The sequence below is a fragment of the Pseudomassariella vexata genome, assembly GCF_002105095.1.
Source record: "Pseudomassariella vexata strain CBS 129021 chromosome Unknown BCR38scaffold_16, whole genome shotgun sequence".
NCBI lineage: Eukaryota > Fungi > Ascomycota > Sordariomycetes > Amphisphaeriales > Pseudomassariaceae > Pseudomassariella > Pseudomassariella vexata.
This window is the reverse complement of record NW_024467971.1, coordinates 693,076-716,978: the sequence shown is the minus strand read 5'-3', so window position 1 is coordinate 716,978 and position 23,903 is coordinate 693,076. Positions and strand designations below refer to the sequence as shown.

The following is a 23,903-nucleotide window of genomic DNA, read 5'->3' as shown; positions in this document are numbered from 1 at the left end:
CCAAGACAACCATGCCATTGGTGTAATTGGGTACAACTATGCAAGGTCCGAAGTATCAAGTTACAAACAGGCAACATGTAGGCCGAGCGTCCACCCTTTTTGATACCGGGGGAGCTGGAGCCTACGGAAGGCCATCGGACTTATTGTGTGCAAATAGTGCTGCACCGAATTGAAGTGGTCTCTGTCGGGAAAAGGGCCAAAGGAGCCAAGCTGGCCATGAGTGCATTATGTACAGAATGATATGCCTCTTAGCTGCCTATTTGGGAGGCCTGATTACATCTGAGCAGGGATACTGATACATCAGAGGCGTTGATCATGACGGCCCAACGATCTACCTTTCCCGACGAGCCCTCATCTTCTGGCACCAAGCCCGGAGCAAGTCACAATGGGCTTCTACCAGTGTGCATTTCAGTGAAAACTCTGTCTTCTTTTGGGGGAATCCAAGTGTCTATTCTACTTGCTACCACACTAAACGGCTTTATTGTTGGGTCAGGAACTACGGCGATTTACTAACTGTACTCTATATTATTGTATCAACTTGATACGCACATGCATTTTGCAGAATGAAGTGAAAAATTATTTACTTCTATGTTAGAACATGCAGCCTTATTATTCGCAATGACATCACTGTGTGAAGACGGATGGATCTTTTTCAATCCCTCTGCGTTTTACGCCATCGCTAGGGGTAAATTTCGAAATATGCATTTGTCTACAAAAAGGTAGGGAAAGGTAGGGAAAGGTAAGCATTGCCCGCTTAAAGATCTTGACTTCTTCTATTGGCGCATGGTAATGGTATTCAATCACCTCCTGCTCCTCCTTGACCCATGAGCACTCCGTTCCAGCAAGTTCATGAGAGCGGCGGAACTCGCTAAGCTGAAAGGATCTTATGTGCGTGTATACACCCATGTCCCCCTCATCTTCTGCATTATCAGTTCATCTACGTGGATACGTTTAATGCTAGTACCGTGGAGAAAATGACTGAGACAGTTCACTATGCAGTTCTGGAGCAGAAAGAGTGTTTCATCCCACTTATCAGATATTGGATTTGGGAAGTTTCCAAGGCGCCGTATTCGCGGTATAGCGGGAGCCCCCGCTGGTTGAGACTGCTGCTCTTACTTAGGCAGATATCGGCACTCACACCTTCAAACAGCGTCGTGCTGCCTGTTTGGATTCAACCTCTATATTAGCGTCTATCAGGATCTACATCACCATTTTCATGTGCCCGACTACAGAGTATGGTCAATGGACCATGAATATAGAGGTAGATTCGACCTATAGAATCCGGCGAAGACGAATGTACTGCAATAGCCTCTAAAAGCTAAGACAGATACTGTGCAGACTCCTTGAGGAAAGGCCGTAGAGTATGGACCAGCAACTTAGTCGTGCTAGCCTTCAATGTCAGAAAGCATATTCTTTACATCATCCACACTCGCCCTGTTGTGAAAACTAGACATTCTTGGAAGGCTACGGGACTCGAAAGATTCGAGTAGCCGTACTGTTGTTCCATATGCCAATATGATGAAGTGGGAAGCATCCGCAGGAAACTATCAGATGCCTTCTGACTGAGATAGATGTAGCCAAGAAGCGGTCACTCTGAAGGCTAATCGGCGGCGTCCGTTGCATCTTGCACAATGAATAGAGATTCGATTCAGATGTAATTGTAGTCCAGATCGAGAGTGACTTGAAGGGCGTCCCGAAAGGAATGGCTGAAGCCAGCTTTATTCAAGGGGATGCGCTGTTGGAAAGCATCATAGTTGTATGGGGTCAATGTGAGAAACGGCGTCCAACCCCAGCAATGACTAAAGTGAAATATCGATTATCTTTTGGTAGGGGGCCAGTCTTCTGAAGACGAGCTGCGAAAAAATCGTCGACCCATTCGATATGGAACAGACGACGTGGAAATGCTCGCGATTGAGCTACTTGCTCGCCTCTTTTACCACTGGGGCACATCTGAAGCCATTGTCGTACTCGAGATATTAAGCTTGCGGGCTAAACCTCGCTTACGCAATTGTCCAAGAAGTCTAACTCTTCTAGGTCGGGACCTACATAAAGTATTAGCAGATTCATTCAGACTTTCCGATTCTACATGACAGGGATTGGTACTTAAGATGGGTAATATCCAACTCTAGACGGCTTAGCTAGCTTTCTCTCTAATCTCGAGTGTACCTTTGAAAGTTTCAATCGTAAGAGGACTGGAGTAATTAGCCTCGACGGGGACGTCGTCGAAACCTTGCGCTCAAAGGAAGAAAGCGTGAGCAAGGGCAATAATTGGGTCCACGAATGGGTTGCACTCATATGAAAGCCGTGTTACGTCCGGGTCGTAGTCACTCTTATTCAACTTCCTGAGCTGCTCATTGTTTCGAGGGGTTTGCCTAACACCCTCGGGGGATTGATAGTCGCATGCCTCCATTCCCTCCCCAGTAGCGGCTGAGACGGCACTAGAACACGGCTCACGGAGATCAGGTGGGCTAATTGCATAGTCTGCTTATTATGGTGCGAACCGCAGAGAGTAATCTATGTCGAAATCTATGGCACTACCGCACAGCAAGCAAATCCAGAATGGTGCAATTCCTGCGAAACTTTTGCAGATGGCTGAGTTGGGGATGCCCCCTACTTAAACATAAGTTGGCACAATTCTTGGTCAATTGCGGCGTGGTGCAGAATTGCTCTATAATTAAGCCGCAGCCTGCAGTTTTCTGGTCATCTTCCAGATATATACACCCAAGGGTAGCGAAGGCCCTAATACAGAACACGACAGAACACACTTTAAGATATGTAAACATATAGTCAGCCATATGCAATGCCATGCTAGGAGTCTCTGGCAGCGCATATATGATGTGTAAGCATTTACCCGCTCTAGCTTATTCTTGTATCTCCACCAACGCAAACACTAAATTTAGCTAGACAGCTAGCTGCATGTTTTTCAATATAAATTCCTATTCCATTTGCTTTGCTCACATGTGATCCGATCTATCGATAACGATGGGAGTCACAGCTCGGTTAGCTCAGTTGGTTAGAGCGTCGTACTAATACCTCTTCTTTGGGACATATTATGTAATGCGAAGGCCATGAGTTCAAGCCTCATACTGAGCAATTCTTTTGCTTCGTGGAAAATCCAAAAGGTGTGCCGGGCGGTGTTTACACATTTAATTTATTCTCTTTTGCTCGGCTGGCACCCCGTGTCCGATATCTAAAATTCCAAAAAGAACCTTTCAGCCAGTAGCAATACAATTAGCTACATATAAGAAGGATCTCATGCCAAATTTCGCAAAAGATTACTCCGAATCGGGGAATCGAACCCCGGGCTACACGGCACTTGTCATTCAGTTGAATAATGAGAGCGTGTAATGTTAGCCACTACACCAATTCGGACTGACCTATATGATTCATAAACCATCACTGGTTAGGCAAAAGGGGTTCTATTATAGATCATAGTGTTCCACTCTGAACGAAACAAACTCGAAATCCACCGTAGCGTAGCCTGACAGCCGTGGAATTACTGGCGGGCCAGTTTCAGTTTCTGATATATCTATTGCTGATGTAATGTGACTGGGCATAGGTGTATAATTATGTAACCCACAGAATGTTGACTTCCAGCAGCCTAACTAGAGGGACAGCTTATCAGTGTAAAGTGGCTTGAACGGTGGGTGGTAAAGTATTGTTGTCTATGGCACAATGCTTGATCGGAGCTCGACATCTTCTAGTCTCCAAGTTGCGACATGCAATTGGAATATCGAGGAAAAGACATCGAGTGGATGTCTCGCTCATGAGTGTCCAGCAAATTGATGAGTCATTGAGTCGCATTCGCCAGATTCGCTCCGATATACATAGCATCGTCCAGGTTTATTTTTAAATTGTCATAAGCTAACGTTGATTAATGCTGGTTCGATGCAAGGGATGAATCTACCAAAGGTCCAATGAAAAGCCAGCATAGCTAGCATTCCAATGTTCAAGCCTCATCTGCATTTCAGGACCGTTGCCCGCACCACCCGATAGCGGGAGCCATTATCGCGGGGCTAAGAGAAGCACACACCAGCCAGAGCTCCGAGTCGCCCCTGCAGAATGTGGTGCAGCTAAAATTTGCCCGAACCTTCCCATTAGCGACCGCGGGGTATTCTTCGAAACTACTCCGTGGACCGAATCGGGACTAATGAAAAGCTGCAACTTCAACAGCGTCGAGGTGAGTCAGAAAAGAATATCCATAAGAACCAATTTAACTCCTGTATCTGACGGTACTTCTCAGCTTCATATTTGCCAATTGACTCGACAGAACCACTATTGGACATCATGGACGCCCTCAAGCAGACTTTCCATCGGTGCAAGGCCGAGAACCGGGTATGTTGGTTCTTATCGATGGCGGGGTGTTGGTGGCATCATCGCCAATATTTCTCACGATGACTTGATTTATGAGCACAACTGATGGGAAATTTAGTCGGCATTGGTTACTTACGTCACAGCTGGTTACCCTTTGCCCGCGGACACCCCACGCGTGATGCTGGGTATGGCCAAAGGCGGTGCAGGTTCGTCCTATCGCTCCCTTGACCTAACTCAAGCTCGGTCCACAGTGAACAATTGACTAACACTCGTACGATTTTCATAGACATTATCGAGCTCGGTGTACCCTTCACAGACCCTATCGCCGACGGTCCGACAATTCAAACGTCCAACACGATAGCCCTCAAGAATGGCGTCACTATCGCCTCGACGCTGTCAATGGTGCGAGAGGCACGATCGAAAGGCCTCAAGACCCCCGTACTGCTGATGGGCTACTACAATCCCCTTCTCTCATACGGCGAGGACGCCTTGTTGAAGGACTGCAAGGAGGCCGGTGTCAACGGCTTTATCGTTTGCGACTTGCCACCCGAGGAGGCCGTCTCATTCCGAAAGCTGTGCAACAAGGGCCGTCTGAGCTACGTGCCCCTAATCGCACCCGCCACGAGTGATTCTAGAATGAAGTTGCTATGCCAACTGGCGGATAGCTTCATCTACGTGGTGTCGAGACAAGGTGTGACCGGTGCGCAAGGAACTCTGAACGCGAACCTGCCGAAATTGGTGGAGCGAGTCAAGAAGTACAGCGGTGACAAGCCCGCAGCTGTGGGATTCGGTGTCAGCACGCGGGAACACTTCCAGAGCGTAGCTAGTGTTGCGGATGGAGTCGTCATCGGCTCGCAAATCGTGACAACGCTGCAAAAGGCACTGGAGGCCAAAATGGAGCTCAGCAAGGCGGTCGAGGACTACTGCGCGTACGTGTGTGGGCGGACCAGCCCTGCGCAAGGTGAGCTCACGCGGGAGGTGGGCGTTGTGGAGGCTATTAACGGAGCGAAGGAGCCGGATGGGGAGGATGTCACCGTCAACGCTGTTGTTACAGGACACGAGGATGAGGAAGACGCGGCCTTAGTGGCCCAACTCGCGGCGATGCACGGCAAGATTCCGGAGCGATTTGGCGAGTTTGGTGGTCAGTACGTGCCTGAATCCCTGATGGACTGCTTACAAGAGCTCGAGAATGGCTTCCACGCTATTATTGACGATCCTAAGTTTTGGGAGGAGTATCGTAGTTATTACGAATGGATGGGTCGACCAGGACATCTGCACATTGCTGAGCGTCTGACGGAGTATGCTGGTGGTGCGAATATCTGGTTGAAGCGCGAGGATCTGAACCACACTGGTTCGCACAAAATCAATAACGCACTGGGACAGATTCTGCTGGCCAGACGACTTGGTAAGACCAAGATAATTGCTGAGACTGGTGCTGGGCAGCACGGTGTTGCGACCGCAACTGTATGCGCTAAGTTTGGCATGGAGTGTACCGTTTTCATGGGTGCTGTGAGTTTCACTCCTTTCTTTCTACCTCGTTACCCCCTGACCTGTTATTTTCTAATATGCACCACAGGAGGACGTCCGCCGCCAAGCCCTCAACGTCTTCCGGATGCGCCTCCTTGGCGCTAAGGTTATCGCCGTCGAGGCCGGATGCCGCACCCTCCGCGACGCTGTCAATGAAGCTATGCGCTCCTGGGTCGTCCGGCTCGAAGACACGCACTATATCATCGGGTCTGCCATCGGCCCGCACCCCTTCCCGACTATCGTGCGCACCTTCCAATCCGTCATTGGCCGCGAGACCAAGGAACAGATGCAGGCCGCACGGGGCAAGCTGCCCGACGCCGTCGTCGCCTGTGTGGGTGGTGGCAGCAATGCCGTGGGCATGTTTTGGCCCTTCTCTAACGACCCTAGCGTAAAGCTACTCGGTGTTGAGGCTGGAGGAGACGGCGTTGAGACGATGAGGCACTCGGCGACGCTTACGGGCGGCACTAAGGGCGTTTTGCACGGTGTGCGTACTTACGTCCTGCAGAACGAGCACGGACAAATTCAGGATACGCACTCCGTCTCGGCTGGTCTCGATTACCCCGGGGTGGGACCGGAGTTGTCGTCATGGAAGGACAGCGAGCGCGCCAAGTTCGTTGCGGCCACGGATGCTGAGGCTTTCATTGGCTTCAAGCTGATGAGCGAGCTCGAGGGTATCATTCCTGCGCTGGAGTCGGCGCACGGAATTTACGGAGCCATTGAGCTGGCTAAGACGATGAAGAAGGGCGAGGATATCGTCATTTGTCTAAGCGGTCGTGGCGATAAGGACGTGCAGAGTGTTGCTGATGAGTTGCCCAAGTTGGGGCCGAAGATCGGGTGGGATTTACGATTCTAGTGGAAGAAAACCATAATGGGTCTAATTCCTGGAAGGTTGTCTGGGATTGGATGACTTTTTGATGGAGCAATCGAGGGATGAGGGATACTGGGAAATACCACCCATGATGCACGCCTGGAGTTCCGAGAAAGAAAAATGTAGCATAGAGCGCTTAATATATGATAACATGGCATTTAGACTAGCGTCTCGATGTATTTCTTTCCTCTTTTGTACTTGTACATGGATATCGTACAGCAATGCGTTACCTCGGTCTTTTCTTTTATCTATACCGTCTTCTGTTTCCTTGCACGCCTCTCCCGTATTTCGTTGATAGCCTGGCGGACCTCATGGCTAGCCGTCACGTTTTTCGCCATCTCCCCAGCCAACGCCTCATGGTACGAAGCCGCCTCTTCCAGCACTGCGCCTTCGCCGACTGCCTCGCGATCCAGCACATCCTCCTCACCAAGCACAAACTCCTCCCCCCTCTGCAGCATCCCATCCACGACGTTCATTTCTGCCACCGTTGGCTCCCCTTCTCCTCCCAACCCGGCGACCATCTGCGTCTCCTTCGGCGGCAACCCCAGCGCCTCCCGTTCCCTGGCCCACTTCTCCTGTATAAACGGACTCTGCATAACTTTCCACCTCAACCGCCACCCCGCCGGTCCAAGTTCCTTAATGCGCCTCTGCTTCGTCCCCATAAGATACTCGTCGATACCCCCCAGCTTGTCCACCGTCTTGAGGACTTGCGTCGTCAGGCGCGTCCGGATGAACATGCCAAGCGCGGGACTCCAGAGACGCTTCGTGTGTCGGTTCGGTCGCCATTGGGTCGGTCGCTTGATATTGTGCGGTTTCGAGACGGTGTTGCCGAAGCGGATTTTGGCGTGGCCGTAGAGACCCACGTTGCGTTGCTTGTACCACCGGAAGGGGCCGTAAGGATAGTCGGGGACTTGGTCAAAGGGGACGGTTAGATGGGTTGGGGTTTGTCTTTGTTGGGGGGTACTGGTGGTGAACGTTCGGATTGGTAGAGTAAGGGTTGGTCTGGCGAGGAGGCGTGGGGTGGACGCCAGAGGCCTGAGTGGAGGCATCGTTGGTTATGATTGGGTTTATTCTCTAGTTATGAGACTTTCATTGAAACCGGTGGCTTTGGGCGGCTTTATTAGTCGTGAAGAGCTGCGAAATGTCACAATACGATATCAAGATTACCGAAGCTGAGCTATGGACCTGCGGGTTGAAGAATTTCGGGACGGGAGTGAAAAACCGGTGTTTACCCGTTGCAACCAATCAGGTGACACCGCGACACCCTCGCGTCTTCTCATTCATATGTCCGTCTTAATTATCAACAGCATTAACCAAATACCAACATTTTACAGAATTCACACAAGACTAGTTAAGATGCTTCCACCGGTCGATGATGCAGTTTTTATTAACAACCCCGACTTTGCCGAGCTCTACAAGTCTCTCACAGCCAATATCCTTAACCCAGATGGATCAACCAAAAACGATGCTGGGGCCAAGAAGCGGGATGCTGTACAGGAGGTAAGTCATATCTATCGTCTATTGTGTGAGAAAAATAAGCTAACTCTGGTCGAGGAACTCAAATATCACCGTCTAGAGGCAACAAAACAGCACCTCCTCCAACAAGCCCTCTCAACCACCAGCCCACCCTCATCCCAAGCCCCTAAACCATCAGCTCAGCACCGCAGGACCAAATCCCAGCTCTCGCGCTTGACCAAACCCCAAGAAGCAACCCAACTCCCACCAGAGCTTCTTGACCTTCTAGTCCTCCTCCCGCCCTTCCTCTCAAGAGCATCCACGTTGTTGAGACCAGACCTCGAGGCTCTTCTCTCCACTCCCCCCTTCTCGGAAATAATCCATCTCCTCCCCCAACTAACCCCTCTCGTCTCCTCGCACCTGATAACCCAAGCCAGCACCCTAGCCCGCATCCTCCACCCCAGTACAAACCCGTCATTCATCCACCGCTCCATCCCGCAAATCCACCCCACGACGCAGTCCCTCCTCGCAACTCTAGCCACCCAAAGCGCGACGCTCTCGCAAGCCCGGCTCTCCGCCACCTCGTCGTTGGTCTCCCATTTAAACCACCATACCGATGCCCTTGTCATTTTGTTGAGGGCATTGGAAGCTAAACACGGCCCCTCGGCCTACTCCTCCGAACTGCAAGCCTCGCAGGGCGCGTTGGCGGCACAGCTATGGAGCGAGGCGCTGCAGTTACTGCTGTGGCAGACGAGGGGAACTGTGTACCCGCCCGAAGCCAAGGTGGCGCTGACGAATTACCGGAGGCATTTGCGGGATGCGAAAATGAGGTTGGTGGATAGTATTCGGATTAAGGAGACGGAGCTGAGGGATTATGGGGTTTTTGTTGAGGGTGCTGATGCTGGGAAGGATGAAGGGAGGGAAAGAGTGAGGGGGCGGCAGATGATAGGTGGTGGCAAGGGGAATGATGAGGCCAAGGAGAGGATGATGAGGGAAATGGGACGGGTGTGGAAGGAGATGGAGGAGAGGTTGGAAGAGATTCAGAAAGATTTGGAGAGGTTGGATCGGAGTTAGTGCATGAGGGTCGAAATTTGGATTTGGACTGGTTTGAGCGAGCATGTGGTGGAAAAGGCTACTCGGTCACGATATTTAGGCGATGTGTTGATGATTTTTGGCTATTAACTACCGATCGCCATAGCTCTGAACGATGTACAAGACCTAGACTTGCATCCGATCATACGGAGACGAAACAATGCAGCATCTCTGGCATATATGCAATCGAGCTGAACCCACATTGCAAGCACAGACATACGCTTCCATGGGATGTTTCTCATAATTTGGAGTAGCACTATATCTCGGGTCGGTCAATCAGGAAGGTGTCACAGATGCATTGCTATCTTATCTACCGTCTATAGGAGATGTTTCCAGGTCTAGCATCCAAGCAAATACAAACCCCAACATCGGAACCTCGGGTTTGCCAAACGAGGCCCTTACTAGAGAGCAGAGCCAAATGCCAGATATGTATTCGTATCGTATCGCACACGTAAAACGCCCCAGAACTTTTGCTTGTGTCCTCGTCACTTCATCGTGTCATGTCACGTCCGATTGTTCGTCCTACTAGCCAGTCGCGGACTCGGGTAGTTTAGCCCTTGACCTTGTAGATGGCCTCAGCCAGACGTCCAACATTATCGCTCGTGATACCAGCCACGCTGATACGGCCGTCCTTGGTAGCGTAGACGCTGTGCTCCTGGGCCAGAGCATCCATCTGCTTAGCGTCGAGGCCGGTGTAGGCGAACATGCCGATCTGGTTAGTAATGTGACTCCAGTCGTGCTTGCTGCCGAGCTTCTCGAGCTTCTCCTTGAGGAGGGCACGCATGGTGATAATGCGGTCCGCCATCTCCTTGACCTCCGCCAGCCACTGGTTGTACAGGGCCGGGTCGTTCAGGATCTCGGCCGCGATGCGGGCGCCGTGGATGGGCGGGTTCGAGTACAAGGGGCGGACGAGAATCTTGATCTGCGAGTCGATGCGCTTCTTCTCCTCGGCGGAGGCCGCGACGATGCTGAAGGCTCCGACGCGCTCACCGTACAAACCCATGTTCTTGGCGAAGGACTGGGCGAGGCAGATATTGTGGCCCTGCTCGACAAAGTGGCGCACAGCGAAAGCGTCCTTGTCCGTGTCACCCGACGCGAAACCCTGGTAGGCCATGTCGAAGAAGGCATAGTGGCCAGCATCCTTGACGACGGCGCTGATCTCCTTCCACTGTTCGGGAGTCGGGTCGACACCGGTGGGGTTGTGGGCACAGGCGTGGAAGAGGAAGATGCTGCCCTTGGGGGCGGCCTTGATGTCGGCTATCATGCCCTGGAAGTCGAGACCGATGGTCTTCTTGTCATAGTAGCTGTACTTTTCCACCTCAAGACCGGCATCCTTGAAGACGGCACCGTGGTTCGCCCATGACGGGGTCGGGATGTAGATCTTCTTGGCACCGGGGTAGAATCGCTCGAGGAAGGCAGCGCCAATGCGCAGGGCGCCCGTGCCCGAGATGGACTGGGTGATGGCAAGGCGGTCGAGAGCCGACGAGTTCTTGCCGTACGCGAGGACAGCAGCAGCCTTGGTGAAGTCGGGCAGACCGGTAATTCCTGCATACTCCTTGTTCATTCGGCTCGAGATAACCTTATCCTCGGCAGTTCGGACGGAAGGAAGAACATAAGGCTTGCCCTTGTCATCTCGGTAGGCACCGACACCTGAAGAGGAAGAGTCAGCAGGACAATGACATTGGCATGGGGGGTGGGTTGCAAGAGCAGTCCGACATACCCAGGTTGATCTTCTTGTCGAAGGAGTCGGCCTTGAAGGCTTCGGTGATACCTGTTTCCCATTGTGAGCTTGAAGCGACTCCACGGTGGTCAATGCAACACTTACCCAAGATGGCCTGAGCCATGACAAAAGCTACATGTCAACAAACGCAACTAATAGAGAGAGGAGCAATGCATAACTTACGTCCTGCAGATCTGTCAGTTCAAAAAAATCGCCAAAAACCGCTACCAATTGAACTCACAGGTGGTCCCTGAGGGACAGTGGCCCAAGTCGAGCCAGCACGCACAGCTGCGAAGCTGAAGGCCGCCGAAGCTCGGCGCACGGCAGGCGCACTACGAGTCGCGAAGCGCAGAGTTGACAGCATCATGGTTTGCGGGGGATGCTTCGGCTTGGAAAGCAAGTATCTGCGAGACTAAAATCTAAGAGATCAAATAATTGATGTGTGACGATTTTTAGTGAAGGCGAATCGACTCCAAGAAAAACGGCTTGCTGTTTATGACTCGGCTCGAGCTGTCGGGCCAACACTCACTCTAAGCTGCTGTTACCCGTAGCGTCATCGGGGAGTGGCAGGGATTATCGCCATTTATCGGAGTAATAGTTTAAGCATCGCCGGCTCGGGAAAACGGCTTGCGCGATGATTGGTCCGCTTAACAGAGCTGAACATCTTTCATCAACTTCCTGCTCCACGTCACAGTGTCGGTGGGCTTTTCTCCACAGAACATCAGGCAATATGGTCCCATACGTTTTAGGTGTTGCCCGCACCAAGGGAACAGACAAAAGCATAGACAATTCAAAGGGAATCTCTTCATACTGACATCAAGACTAAATGGAGCGCAACATCTAAGGCAAGGAAACGGCATTCAACCAAACGTATCTACCAAAGCATACAACACCAGGGATTCGCTCGTCGTCACCGACCCAACTAGTAATCTAGCGGTTCTCTCTCTTGCATCTGAGAATGCGCGTATCTAGAATAGGAAGTAAGTTGAATTCCCCACCTACTATTGAAGGCTCACGTGACCTGGGCCATGAAAGCCTCATGCAGGTCGCCGGCAGACGGACGGCTGAGAGAAATGAAGGAGAACACTCCATAATAGACAGACACCTAATTGGAACTTATAACTGTTGCACATACTGCATGGAACCGCTGCCCATCCTTGTGTTTGTTGCGCATCCATCACTGACGACGACCTACTTTACCGGCATGACGGCCATGAAACGACCTATGACACGCTGGAGAAGTGCAGGACACCGATGTGAGCATCCACGCCAAGCGCATGTGCGGAACCGAGTCCGGGCTCTTCGGCAGCTGGGGGGAGCAGCGCGGGGTATGAGTCGACGCCTACGACAACGCGCGAGTGGAGCAATTTGCCAACTTTCAAGCGTTGCATGCATCAAAGAACGGCCGACAGAAAGAGCATCTTTGTCATCATTACGATGTCGCTAGATTGAGGTCAAGGCGGAAATGATGGACATCGAGGTGTTGTGGCTACTGGACCGGCTGAAGGGGGTGACGGATAGTTAGGTTTGGACTTGACGAGCGGAAGAGGCAGACGACAAAGCCCCTGTAGGACCGCTAGGCTTGAGTCGAAGCTGCATTCCGAACGGGACCCATCCGCTAGTAAGAGGCATCCTGGAGGCCATGCGAAAGGTCAACCCTGTTATATACTCTGTCTATGTACCGACAAATGCACCTAGGTCGGCTAGTAGCTACTTCATTTCATCTTTTACTTTTTAGTGCTATAATCGGTACAAAATCCATCTTCGCGGTCCTACCTATGACAATGCAATAGCTCTAATATTATAAGCCGATTGTGCTGTCTCGACGCTAAGTCGTAACAGCTAATATGTTACGAACCGTTGGTTCTAACGAGCCTAACCAACCTAACAGGCCCGATGGCAGGCCACACAATGGAGCCGCTACGGATAAGGAGGCACTATGTTCCTAGACCAAGACCCCGCAGGTCGCATGACGGCTCACCCAGGATCAGTGAGCCAGAGTGAGCCACCTATAGGATCACCAGAAGCCCACTACACTGGAAGTGATCCAGTGGAGATCAGTGAAGAATAGATGGATATATAAGGGACAGAATCCCTAGGCATTTCCTAGATAGACGGTCTCTACTTCAGTAATGAATCTAAGCATTAATCTAACCGATTAGTGAGGCAAACTGCCTTAACGACTCTATTCCCAGTTACCTACTTGAATACTTCAGTTGCCTAAGCACAATACTTTATACGTCCACTATCCGTTATATTCCTAAGAGACTCCGCAGCAGGACTTACTTACAAGCACAAACCCTTACAGACTCTCTTGTGGTTTACACAGCTAGACTATGGAGGTTTCGTCACATAATATATCGCCAAATACAGATCTTATACCGATAGCAGAATATAACTCTAGCTTATCAGTAACAGGGAGCGAGTAACAAGTTACTAAATCTACGTGCAAATAAACCAGATAACTTCCCATAGCCTTGTAACTAAATGTTTTAGATGCGGTGCATATGCTCCACTTGTACTAGTCCGTAACATGTAATCCTTGAGATTTAAGCACATTTTCACGTTGTTCTTTTCCTTAGCAACAGAAACGGACAAACATGACGACGATCTAATACAGTACCACCGGGGGTTTTCGACGAAATCATTGACATGAATATCCAACTAGGATAACCTAGAAGAAGAAGTTTCAGATTCAGATGCTAATATCGAATCTATGCAGAGTATATGCATAGGAAAAACAACCACTCGTCAGACCGCTAAAGACTATCCTACTGGCTTAACAAGGTTAGTAAAGATGAAGACAATAATCTCCGGCGTGATCCTTATAGCTCGTTCTAGAATACGAACCATACTCTACCCGAGCTAATTCCGCACATGGGGTTTAACCCACGTCACGAGATCAGTTCCTAAATATGCACAGCATATGTAAAGTCAATACAAGACAGGAAATAGTTCGAGAGTTCGGCATTCTTGATAGCGGCAATACCACATCCCGCATTTAAGCTGAAGAGGTATAGGACTACTATGTTATACCAAGCTATCTATATACGAAAAAAGAAAGTATTATAACTTTTGTTCGTTATGGGGAGGCTCTCCTGATAACCCTAGGGATAATAGCATCCGGGCTACATTTACAAAGATTAAAGAACAGATACGTATATCTATATTCGTTCTGTAAGTCGTATATATATCAGGTATCTTGGATAGGATTTAATTATACGGTTAGGGGTAGTATAACGAAGTTTATATTAGGTATTGTTGGGGAACAGTTGCGACATCAACATGCTAGGAGGGTTGGTCTGGACGGCGGGGGCCTTCTGCTTCTTATTAGGCTTTCGCTTCTTGTTCTTCTTCTTTTGGGCTGCTCCCTCTCCAGTGCCTGGTTCAACAGCCTCGTCGGCATTACAGTCGGATTCTTCATGTCCTGCATGTGCCTCGGCATTGCCGTCATTTGTGGTGGCGCGACCATTGGTGCCAGCTTCCTTGACTGTTCAAGCAATTGAAATTAGTTGATTGCAAATACCGGGGGAAAATCAAGCTAACAATGAGTTTCTTGAGCTCGTCCGTAGGAGCTTGAATGGCCATGTTCGTTATTCGTGAAGGATAGTTCTGGCAGGATGGTGGGTAGGGGTGGGAATCGTTCGCCTGGAATTGATTGTTATTGTCCAATACCCAGCCAGCTTTCGTGAGCGTAGGAGCGAAGTACTACGATCAGATAGCGTGTCATTCATAGGGTGCGGGGCTGGGTTCGCCTCCTCGATGTCAAGTCGCCACCACGCCGAATCTGGCACTGGGCACCTCGCACCTGGCTGGAGATAGCGCCAGATCCTTGTTGACAGTCCCTCTGCTGGGGCGAACTCGTCCGAACGCAGAAGTGGGGCCTGACAGATCTACAGGCACCAGGTACCCGTGGAACCCTAGTCGAAGCCTAAAATAAGCTTCCAGCCGGCTCCATAACGCGGATCTACTAGGGTGAAGCGGCAAAGCATCAGTATCGCCGACCATCTGCCTCTGTTCAAGCTTTGAAGGCAGAATCAATCAAGATACAGATATGGAGGATTACAGGAGGTTCCGACGGGAAGAAAGAATGCAACTATCACTGCGGAGTCCCCTTGCTGCCGTTAACACTAAAACCAATAAGCAATCTCAGACGCCAAGTGTAGTTCAACCTTGAGCAATAACGGTGAGAGTGCTTGACAGCGCTGGACGCAGCTTGCCAAGCTTAAGACACTCGGATTGAGGTTTCAGGATCTCATATTTGTCTAATACTATTGGACTTGCCGAAAACTTCCGCCTAGAAGCGACAACTTCCTCCACCAGATGTGCCACGGGCGATTTCGGCTTGAGTACTACTACCATGTAGTGAGTGTAATGCATTCTATCTATAAGCCTTTTGAACTCAGAGAAACAGAATAGGGCGACGTAAAATATTCTGCATGTCCTGGTGTATGTAGGCAACCAGCACATACCGCTCGAGGAAACGGTTCCTGAGCTTGGTCATACTGAGAGGTTAAGGGCAGCGATGATAATGTTCCTGGAAATAGTCCCCTGCCGAAGTATACGTCGTCAAGCACCAAAAAACAACGCCAAAATTGGATTGAGAACAAGCGCTACGAGCAACGTGCAACGGCTACTCACATTGAGTCGGAACGCGCGATTCTGATACTTACTCCCGCTTTCACGCATGTCACGTTACTGACGGATAAAGGAATGATTGATTGATCTGTTGACAGGAAGCCAAGTAGAAGAGTCAGTCTGTGGTACTGAAACTCGTCCAGCTGAGTTAGTGTCCGTTGTGATGGTGATATAGCTTTTGTGGCTGAGGAGAGCGGTGGTGATGATAACGTGGAAATGTGATCTATGCTAATGAAATTCTTCTCAGTGGTTTGATCTTTCCTTCAAGGACATAACGCTTAGCCTCAAATATAGAAAACACACTGCCTTCTTAACTGGGCCACAGCGTACAGCATATATACGAATAATGACGAGACTCACACAACTGAGCTAATGAACAACAAGCAGCCAAAGTTCTCAAAGTCTCGCGATTCCCGGTTCGACGCACCAAAATAAGGATGGATTTTCTCCATCACTCTCTGTATAACAAGGTTGTTCAGGGCTCGGAGGTATTCGCAATCCCTCAAATTCAAAAGTGAGATGCTTGACCTAGCGTCACTGTAGCTGTGTATATGACTAACTAACTGGCGTACCCTACTCTCCAAGTAAATTCTTCCATCGCTATTCTTCTTCCTCCCCGTGCCTGCGTCATCTCCCATCAATCCAATCGAGTTACAAGGTGCTATCTGTCTATCCCACGTCTTAAATATGCACTAACCCATCGCAATGGGAGCTTCGCCTGTTGCATGACTCGGAAGTTTCTTCATGGGAATGGCAAAGGTCAACAAGAACGCCGTACCAGCGAAGGCAACTACAACTGAAAAGGCGGCCTTGATACCGATCATGTACGCCTCGAGGACTCCAGGAAGCACGTCCGGCGGGAAGACATTATGCAGCTCGGAGGCGCCTGTCGCAAGCACCAGGGCTGGATTCACGTCAGGGGCCGTCTTCGGCAGAGTGGCAAGAAGTCGGTTAATGAAGGCTGCTTGTCCCGACGAAATGCTAAATGCACCTCCAACTGTCTGAAAGGCTATAAAACGTTTTTGTTAGCTGCAATGAGAACTGCTCAGAGGCAAGAGGAGATGGGCACGTACACAAAAGGTTGGCTGTGACGGTAGAGAGGTCTTCGGGGCCAACGTTGGCTTGGGCAACAGTCAAGCTATGCATCATGACAAATGACGGAGTGGCGCCGACGAAAACTTGATAGCCAGCCCACTTCCCAGTCGAGGAGCCAATATCGAGAGTGTAGATTAGGCCAATTGTAACGGTACCAAGCATTGATCCGACGAACATAACCTGCTGTGCGCAACCCGTTTTCATAACGACACCTCCGCCGGCAAGGGCGAACATGAGAGGGAGGTTGTCAACACCGGACTGGATAGGACTCGCGCCGAGAATAGTCTGGAAGTAGATGAGAAGGTAGTAAAGGAGAACAATGTAGCTCCCCATGAAGAAGAACTGGTAAGGGGCCGTGATGGAGGGTGAGCGCTGCTTGTACAGTCTCGGCAGCATCATAGCATAATCGCCCAGCCAGATCTCCCACACGGTTAGGGCAATAAAGATGAGTATAAAGCCGACGAGAAGACCGATGACCAAGCTGCTGTTCCAGGGGTGGTTGCTTCCTCCATACTGGAGGGCGAGGATGAATCAGGTGATGCCTCCCACGGCCAGAGCGACACCAACTGGGTCCAATTGCAACAGCTTCTGCTTCCAAGAAACCTTCGGAGGCGCCGCAGCCACGACCCCTCCAATCGGCAGGTTAATATAAAAGCACCATCGCCAAGCGAATTGCTGTGCCCATAATGGTCTAGACACCTTTTATGTCAGAGTTATTCTTTATGGTATCAGCATAAGTGCGTAGAGTGCCCACCTGGTCCAGTGCAATCAGGAAAACGGCGACCATAGATGCCCCTGCGAGGAGTACTAGTTTAAAGCCATGAGGATACTGGTCTTCGTCAGCTGGTGATGTACCGTAATAGCGCCCGATTCTTCGTAATGACGCTAGATAAGGATCACAAGCCTTCGTTCGGGAAAATGTATCGTAACATGACAACCACCTCTTTCGTGCCAGTTGATATTAAGATGTCGATTTTGGAACTTTTTCGAGTCTTGTATCCTACTCGAGTAAGAACTGCCTTAATTGTCGGTGACTCTGATTTTGCTAATAGCCTGGTGTTTCATAGCCTGCTGATACGTGACCTCAAGGGGGGTTACCCTATAACTATGGACGAGATAGACAAGAGCTATAAAGGAGCTCTGCCAGGCCAGAATAACTGACCTGACCAACCTTTCCCAATACAACCATTCACACCCCATATGCACTCGCATTACCTGCCTTTGGTAACCTAGAACTCCACCAGAAGGTCACCGGCATCCGTATTCAGTATGCCATGCTCTAAATTGTGTACCTTTAACAATTCACTAGCGCCGCCGACCCGGAAGCTTACATACTGGCAAGTTGACTGGTATAGAAGGGTTCATCATGATGTTCGACTATTGAGAAGTCTTCAGGACATTGTGGCAACACCAAACAACTCGATGGTCTCCCTACGTTCAATTCGTGCTAGGGCATGCGAGGCTGTATTGACCAGAATGGATGGGAGAAGCGGTAGGAAGCGTAATCAATTAGTTTAGGATGGGAATAGACTGTAGTCGATGGGCAACGGATCGCGCTCACCTGTTTCTACCAATCAAAAAGTCCTGCGATCTTTATATCTGGCTGTACGGTTTATATAGGACAGAACTGGACACAAACTTCGTGATAAGGCGACCATCAGAGTGGGTCGCATGCCTTCCTTTCCACCTGCTGTCGCCTAATTATCCAGAGTGTTGGTCATGTTATGTAACCACAACACGCAGTACCACATTGCTGACGGGATTCATGCTGCCGATATCTGGTCCTACTTTGTCTATTTAAGAATCTCTCTCTATCAACCCCTCAATCATGTTTCCAGTTATTCAGCCTTCTCTTCTCTTTCTGTTTTATATGGAAGATATCTGAAACCGTGGCCATGCCAAGGGCTAACACGTGGACGATGCCAGTGGAAAAGTCCGGCCTGACACAGAAATACAACCCAACCCTATCCATCTGGATCTAAATAGAACTTGAACAGGCTGGCTGTGCGACGAGATTGGCCACTGGCTGGCCACACTTGCTGACCTCCACCCTCTCACCAACAAGGTTGTATATGGGGCTAAATTGGATGGGTCTAAGAAAAATGTCAAAATTCAAAAGACTGCAAGTTTTACAATAGATTTCATCCTCACGTGCTATGGAGAGAACGTCGGGAACGCACAAGCCGAAAACCTTTGCTCGGAATCAACTCGGGTTTCGATTGGTTACCTGGCCAAGCCATGTATGAATTGCAGACTTACATGCCCGGAGTTCACGGACGAAAACAGTGGCAAATAGGTAGTTATCGGAATGCTCTTTCATATCTATGGTACTATGTTCCACGTTCAATATATTTACGTAAAAGTCTTTCTCGTCTTATAAAGCTCTGTTCCCTGTACGATTCTGTAAGAAACATTACATCACATGACAACCTCGTTCAAATCAGGCCTCGTCCGTCTTTGCCTCCCCGTCAAACGGTTTTCTTCCATAGACAGCATACCTGCTGGCAAATTAGCACCACTTTCAATTCGAGAAACTATCGGGAGACTGACCAAGGGGTATATCCCCGAATATTGCCATGTTTGACTTCTTCCTTCGTGGCGGCGATGAAGCCTTCTATCTCGTCTGGTGGCATCCCGGCACTTCGAAGCAGGTTGTAGCTCACTCCTCGGAGCCCAAGCAGGTAGTTGGCTTGCATCCATTTTCCAACTTGTCGCGCCTTTTCATCCTCGGGCCACGGGCCGCATGGCACTTTGAACTTTTCTTCTTGGACAACAGAAACTTTTGAGCTCATTGTCAGCTCTGGGTGGTCGCGTTGGCGTTATCTTGTGCGGTATATTACTTACATCCTGCGTCGGTAAGCCAGTCCTTGTAATGCCTTGCCTTGTGTAGATCGAACCCATTCATCGCAGCCCCTTTGGCGCTGAGCTCGAACCATTTGTTTAGAAGTGAAGTTTGCACCCTTTCGTCGCCGTCATCCCCTAGTAACTCCATGCTCGCATCTTGCATCTCGATCCATCCTCCCGGGTTCAAAAACTTGTAAGCTTGTTTTATGAGTCTCTGGGGGTTGCGGATAGCCGTAACGACCATCCTAATGTGGATATAGTCAAACTTGTGAGTCCAATGCCAGTCCTCTTCACAGTCATCCTGTTCGAACAAACAGTTCGGGACATCGGGATCTGGTTGGATCTTGCTCAGATCCGTGCCAATGACGAAAGACGTGGGATTCGCACGGGCGCACTCCAAAGCCCAGATGCCTGTTCCCGTGGCGACGTCGAGGACGAGCTTAGGCGCCCGTGGCAGCGGTGATAAAACCAGTCGCCCATCCCACAGCAGAGTCATCATACCGTGCTGGAAGTCCAGGCGATCTTGCTCGGCGGGGTCGTTCGGTAGCAAATAACTCCCTTCCTTGTACCCGTGATAGAATCGCCCTGATTCCCCGAGGACGGAATTGGGTTCGAAAACAGACACTCCTGACGACTCGCGATCCAACTCCGGGTCTTGGAATTGCCGCACAAACGGATTCAACTCCTGTACACTCCATTGTGCTGCTTGGGGGTCGTAAGGAATCGGGTTATCAGGGTTTTGTGCTAGGCCAATAGGCTGGTTCCCTAACAGCTGAGATGGCAGTGGCAGCGGCGGTTGAGTTTCCTGTCGCTGGACGCAGGGGTTGAATGCGAACTCTGAGACAAACTGCTCGGCCGGATACTGCGCGAAGTGCAAAGCGGCTTGCTGCGATAACTGCGGCGCAACTTCGCTTTGGGGTGCTGAAGTGCCTTTTCCATGGTCGTCTTGACCTTGGACGTGGTCCTGGCCTGTCAACCCTGAGGCGTCTGAAGACCATTGCGGCTCTTGATCTGGTGCATTGGGTGCAAGTCTCGGCTGTTGTGACCAGCCACGCGATACTGGAGCCTCGCTTGCATTACCGTCATAGGCTGACTTGACGTTGTTTTCCCCCGACATGTTAACGGCCGCAATCACACAAAAAGACAACGTGCAGAAAACATTTCCCAAGGATTCTGTATTCATCACGGTTTTTGCCTTCAGTTGTGGAAAGCGGGGTTTTACTTCCAGAATTGGCTCTTTGCTGAACCAGCCAATAACGTGCTTCAAATAGCCGCTGTCTTGGTCATATATCAACTACAGTGGTATCTGGAAATTCTGGAGACCATCATTAACAACGTATGTGTAAGGGACTGTAAGGGGGAGACTGGATCGACCAGATTAGCTGCTCCTGGAAACAAACTGCGATAATGCATAGGGTGTTTCGTATCCCAGCCTTGATCTTGCTTATCATTGGCATTCCCGTAACGCCTTGCATCAATCTGTCTGGTCATACATAGATTACATAACCCTTACAAGTCCTACAACCACCTAATTGGGAGGATAACTATGTTCGTTGGTGGGGGAAACACTATGCCCATTGGTTCGAGCGATTGGCAAGTGTGAGCACATGAGAATCAGCTGAAAGTTGGCAGGGATCAACAAACGACTTAAAGAACTTGGGATTGTAGTGTTGATAAACTACCTGGTGTCTATTTGGCCTCAGTTGCACTCTCAGATGTTTAATCCTCAGATATCACTCAGTGGATCGCACCATCCACCCATGTCTAGCCATTGATCCTTTAAAGCTTTCTATATATACTTAATAGGGTTCAAATCGGGGCTATAAGCGGGCTACTTGATCGTCTAGATACCGTGATCCTCTAGCTACCTCTACGTATATCTTAATATATATATTTTCGCGTTATCCTACATAAAGGAATCTTCTAGCTCGTAGAATAGAAGTAGCCTTTGCTATAGGACATCGTAATAACACTGTGAGGATCCTCCGTAACGCGGAGAGTCCGGATCGCCGTGTAAGGGTCAAGGGTAATGTCGATGCAATTAGCCTAGCCTACTCTACGAGTACCATCCATCTATGAAGAGAAAAACATTAGATACATTCAGTGTGGTGAACCCTTCTCCCTTTTATCCTTCTGTCCTCCCGTCTCGTCATTTCAGGGATCTTCGAGAAGTGAAGCTATTCGGAGATTTCTGTGAGTCCAAGTGCTGTTGAGAATCTTCTGTGGGTCTTTCTGGCCGAAGGCGTCGCAGAGGCCACATACCGGTCATAGACCGTGGCACGCCGTCGCAGAAGACTAACTTCGATGCCCCCCCTTCATCGTCCCTTAACTAGATTATTCCCTATACCATAATCGAAATACGTGGCCGCCTATAGCTCTATAGGTTCACGAAATCCTCTCTGTATCTCTCGTTCGTATAGCGGAAGACCTATTAGCCTAGAGAGTCTGGCGAATTCTAGATGTAAGGTGACAGCAAGCCTAGACTATCACGTCACATAGACCAAAAGATCTAGTAATTCTGTCACTTAGTGACAGAATTGAGGCTTAACCCTGCTTATAGCTCTGTATTCCCTTACACTAGACCGTACACTCGTCCGAGAAGAGTGTCCGTATAAGCTGCTAGACCTAGGCCGATATACGGTACTAGCGGCAGAATTTAAGGCGCTCCTTCGCATCTTCGGCTATTAAGATAATTCGCTTTACCGCACGCTATTTCTTCAGGTAGTACTAGTGTAAAACTAACTTAATAGGATCTAGGTATACCGATACACCTACCTTGCGTTTAAGCTCCGTATACGTTATTCTAGGATCCCGGCGGTATAAAATAACTAGATATATCTTATCTCTAGCGCTTAACTTTCTAGGAGTACCTGTCCGCTTTATCGTAGCTGTAGTTTTCGTTATTTTGGCGCGTCCGGCGATATTAGTGATAGTTTGGCGCTGATACGTGACCCCATGGGGGGTTGCCCTATAGCTAGAGATAAGATAGATAAGAGCTATAAAAGAGCTCTGCCAGGCCAGAATAGCTGACCTGGCCATCCTTTCCCAATACAACAATTCACACCCCATATGCACTCGCATCAGGCGCCTTGATGCGTGCACCTAGGGGGGAGGATGTTATAATGTAGCAGTGCGCAACGTTATGGTATCTAATTGAATGGGATTCACCTAACCAGTGGGTCCCCCTACCTTTTCGTATCAGGCCTTAACGTGCCGAACGCGTCTACTACCTCCTTCCGACTTATACCACTTGCCCTAGCGGCTATAATAGCAGCTCTAGCTTCTAGCCTGAATTCGCAATTCGCGCCGCGATCACTGCTTATTTCTATAACAAAAGCTCGAAAATCTACTATAAATTAGGATTGTAATCGCTAGTTGAAATTAATAGGCTGATGTTATTATTATTTGATTGCTAAATTAGGGTATGGGGTGTCCGGAGACTTTTTCGTGATTAGTGTACCAATCGCATACGATTGATCAACCCTCATATAAAACGGCACAACAGTCGGTTCACACGTCGACGGAAACGGAAGCCATCTTTCAGAGACCAAGAGTGTTGCTGTTCTTCATGGCCTGTCATATACTCCATAACGTGTAGAACGAATTGCGTTCTCGGGACAGCGCTCGCACTTGGGAACGAGCTTCTTCAGCATCGGCGGCAAAAGTTTGATCTTCTCTTCAGGACTCGGTCGGAAATAACAATATCTGGCTTGGAGTTTGGCTCGCTGGAATCAAATAGTGGCCACCATGCCACGGACGCCACGGCAATTAGTGTCGCCATGACTAGAGGAAGATATGCCAATCCCGGGCAGTGCCATTTCCCTCTCTAACCCTCCCGTACATGCGGGCGACACGAATCCGCCGGCAGCACATGACACCTCTCCTTCGGCATCTTCGGCGGCTCTTATTCAACATGCCACGCACCCCCGGGACCCTCCGTAACCAAGTCATCCGTTACCCTTTGAACCCTGTCGCAATATCGTACTCTCACATGGCCCTTGTGAAAATAGCACAAGGAGCCTTGGGCTGATACGCAGTACCGTATGCCCCGACTGAAAGATGCGTGAAAAGTTGTAGTTGCCAACTGCCTCGTCATGCCAGTAAACCCCTTGAAAGTCATTAACGGCGAGTGTGCCGCACCCACAAGTTCCTTTGAGCGACTGTACGGCACGGCCAAACTCGCCGTCTCGCCACCAATCCATTAACAAGCGTAATCGCGGTCTCCGTAACTTGACAATAATTTGACGCCACTATCCAGCAGATAAACCAAGTGTCAATAAATCCTGTGCGGAGGATGTCCAAAGTGACCACGAAGAGATCGGACACAACGGTTAACGGTAACGCCGAGGG

General features: G+C 49.7%; 7 protein-coding genes and 2 non-coding genes across 9 annotated transcripts; 4 read left to right on the top strand and 5 right to left on the bottom strand.

The window, feature by feature from the left end:
* The first annotated feature begins 2,994 nt into the window (after positions 1-2,994).
* Positions 2,995-3,093, top strand: BCR38DRAFT_t323. Its single transcript has one exon. It is a non-coding gene; the product is annotated as a tRNA-Ile (tRNA).
* Positions 3,094-3,278: 185 nt separating this feature from the next.
* Positions 3,279-3,372, bottom strand: BCR38DRAFT_t321. Its single transcript has one exon. It is a non-coding gene; the product is annotated as a tRNA-Glu (tRNA).
* Positions 3,373-4,016: 644 nt separating this feature from the next.
* On the top strand, positions 4,017-6,847 carry BCR38DRAFT_447659 (tryptophan synthase beta subunit-like PLP-dependent enzyme). The gene is made up of 5 exons (XM_040861171.1): positions 4,017-4,180; positions 4,244-4,335; positions 4,433-4,520; positions 4,601-5,823; positions 5,891-6,847. The coding sequence occupies exons 2-5, from the start codon at positions 4,288-4,290 to the stop codon at positions 6,692-6,694; spliced, it is 2,163 nt and encodes a 720-aa protein (XP_040711481.1). The 5' UTR covers positions 4,017-4,180; positions 4,244-4,287; the 3' UTR covers positions 6,695-6,847.
* BCR38DRAFT_447658 (uncharacterized protein) lies at positions 6,848-7,858 on the bottom strand. Its single transcript, XM_040861170.1, has one exon. It carries the CDS (start codon positions 7,756-7,758, stop codon positions 6,958-6,960), a length of 801 nt encoding a protein of 266 aa, XP_040711480.1. The 5' UTR covers positions 7,759-7,858; the 3' UTR covers positions 6,848-6,957.
* A 207-nt stretch (positions 7,859-8,065) lies between these two features.
* On the top strand, positions 8,066-9,238 carry BCR38DRAFT_489480 (uncharacterized protein; the record flags this gene model as incomplete). The annotated part of the gene is made up of 2 exons (XM_040864401.1): positions 8,066-8,209; positions 8,264-9,238. 2 exons carry the CDS (start codon positions 8,066-8,068, stop codon positions 9,236-9,238), a joined length of 1,119 nt encoding a protein of 372 aa, XP_040711479.1.
* A 280-nt stretch (positions 9,239-9,518) lies between these two features.
* Positions 9,519-11,501, bottom strand: BCR38DRAFT_447654 (pyridoxal phosphate-dependent transferase). Its single transcript, XM_040861169.1, has 4 exons — positions 11,218-11,501; positions 11,082-11,162; positions 10,977-11,027; positions 9,519-10,906 (listed from the first exon to the last, which is right to left on the bottom strand). Exons 2-4 carry the CDS (start codon positions 11,098-11,100, stop codon positions 9,807-9,809), a joined length of 1,170 nt encoding a protein of 389 aa, XP_040711478.1. The 5' UTR covers positions 11,101-11,162; positions 11,218-11,501; the 3' UTR covers positions 9,519-9,806.
* On the top strand, positions 11,502-12,768 carry BCR38DRAFT_447652 (uncharacterized protein). The gene is made up of 2 exons (XM_040861168.1): positions 11,502-11,956; positions 12,056-12,768. Exons 1-2 carry the CDS (start codon positions 11,935-11,937, stop codon positions 12,421-12,423), a joined length of 390 nt encoding a protein of 129 aa, XP_040711477.1. The 5' UTR covers positions 11,502-11,934; the 3' UTR covers positions 12,424-12,768.
* Positions 12,769-14,062: 1,294 nt separating this feature from the next.
* BCR38DRAFT_527572 (uncharacterized protein) lies at positions 14,063-17,105 on the bottom strand (the record flags this gene model as incomplete). The annotated part of the gene is made up of 3 exons (XM_040865399.1): positions 14,063-14,466; positions 16,312-16,623; positions 16,688-17,105. 3 exons carry the CDS (start codon positions 17,103-17,105, stop codon positions 14,228-14,230), a joined length of 969 nt encoding a protein of 322 aa, XP_040711476.1. The 3' UTR covers positions 14,063-14,227.
* A 1,904-nt stretch (positions 17,106-19,009) lies between these two features.
* On the bottom strand, positions 19,010-20,737 carry BCR38DRAFT_447648 (S-adenosyl-L-methionine-dependent methyltransferase; the record flags this gene model as incomplete). Its single annotated transcript, XM_040861167.1, has 3 exons — positions 19,010-19,207; positions 19,260-19,488; positions 19,554-20,737. Coding segments are annotated over 3 exons (1,471 nt in total), but the record flags the coding sequence as incomplete, so codon positions are not given.
* Positions 20,738-23,903: the final 3,166 nt, after the last annotated feature.

Coding starts and splice junctions, on each gene's coding strand:
- BCR38DRAFT_447659 (XM_040861171.1), top strand. CDS start 4,288: ATGGACGCCCTCAAGCAGACTTTCCATCGGTGCAAGGCCGAGAACCGG. Junction 4,336..4,432: donor GGTGCAAGGCCGAGAACCGG/GTATGTTGGTTC, acceptor TGGGAAATTTAG/TCGGCATTGGTTACTTACGT. Junction 5,824..5,890: donor GTACCGTTTTCATGGGTGCT/GTGAGTTTCACT, acceptor TATGCACCACAG/GAGGACGTCCGCCGCCAAGC.
- BCR38DRAFT_447658 (XM_040861170.1), bottom strand. CDS start 7,758: ATGCCTCCACTCAGGCCTCTGGCGTCCACCCCACGCCTCCTCGCCAGA.
- BCR38DRAFT_447654 (XM_040861169.1), bottom strand. Junction 10,907..10,976: donor CGACAAGAAGATCAACCTGG/GTATGTCGGACT, acceptor CTTCCTCTTCAG/GTGTCGGTGCCTACCGAGAT.
- BCR38DRAFT_447652 (XM_040861168.1), top strand. CDS start 11,935: ATGCGCGTATCTAGAATAGGAA. Junction 11,957..12,055: donor GCGCGTATCTAGAATAGGAA/GTAAGTTGAATT, acceptor AGAGAAATGAAG/GAGAACACTCCATAATAGAC.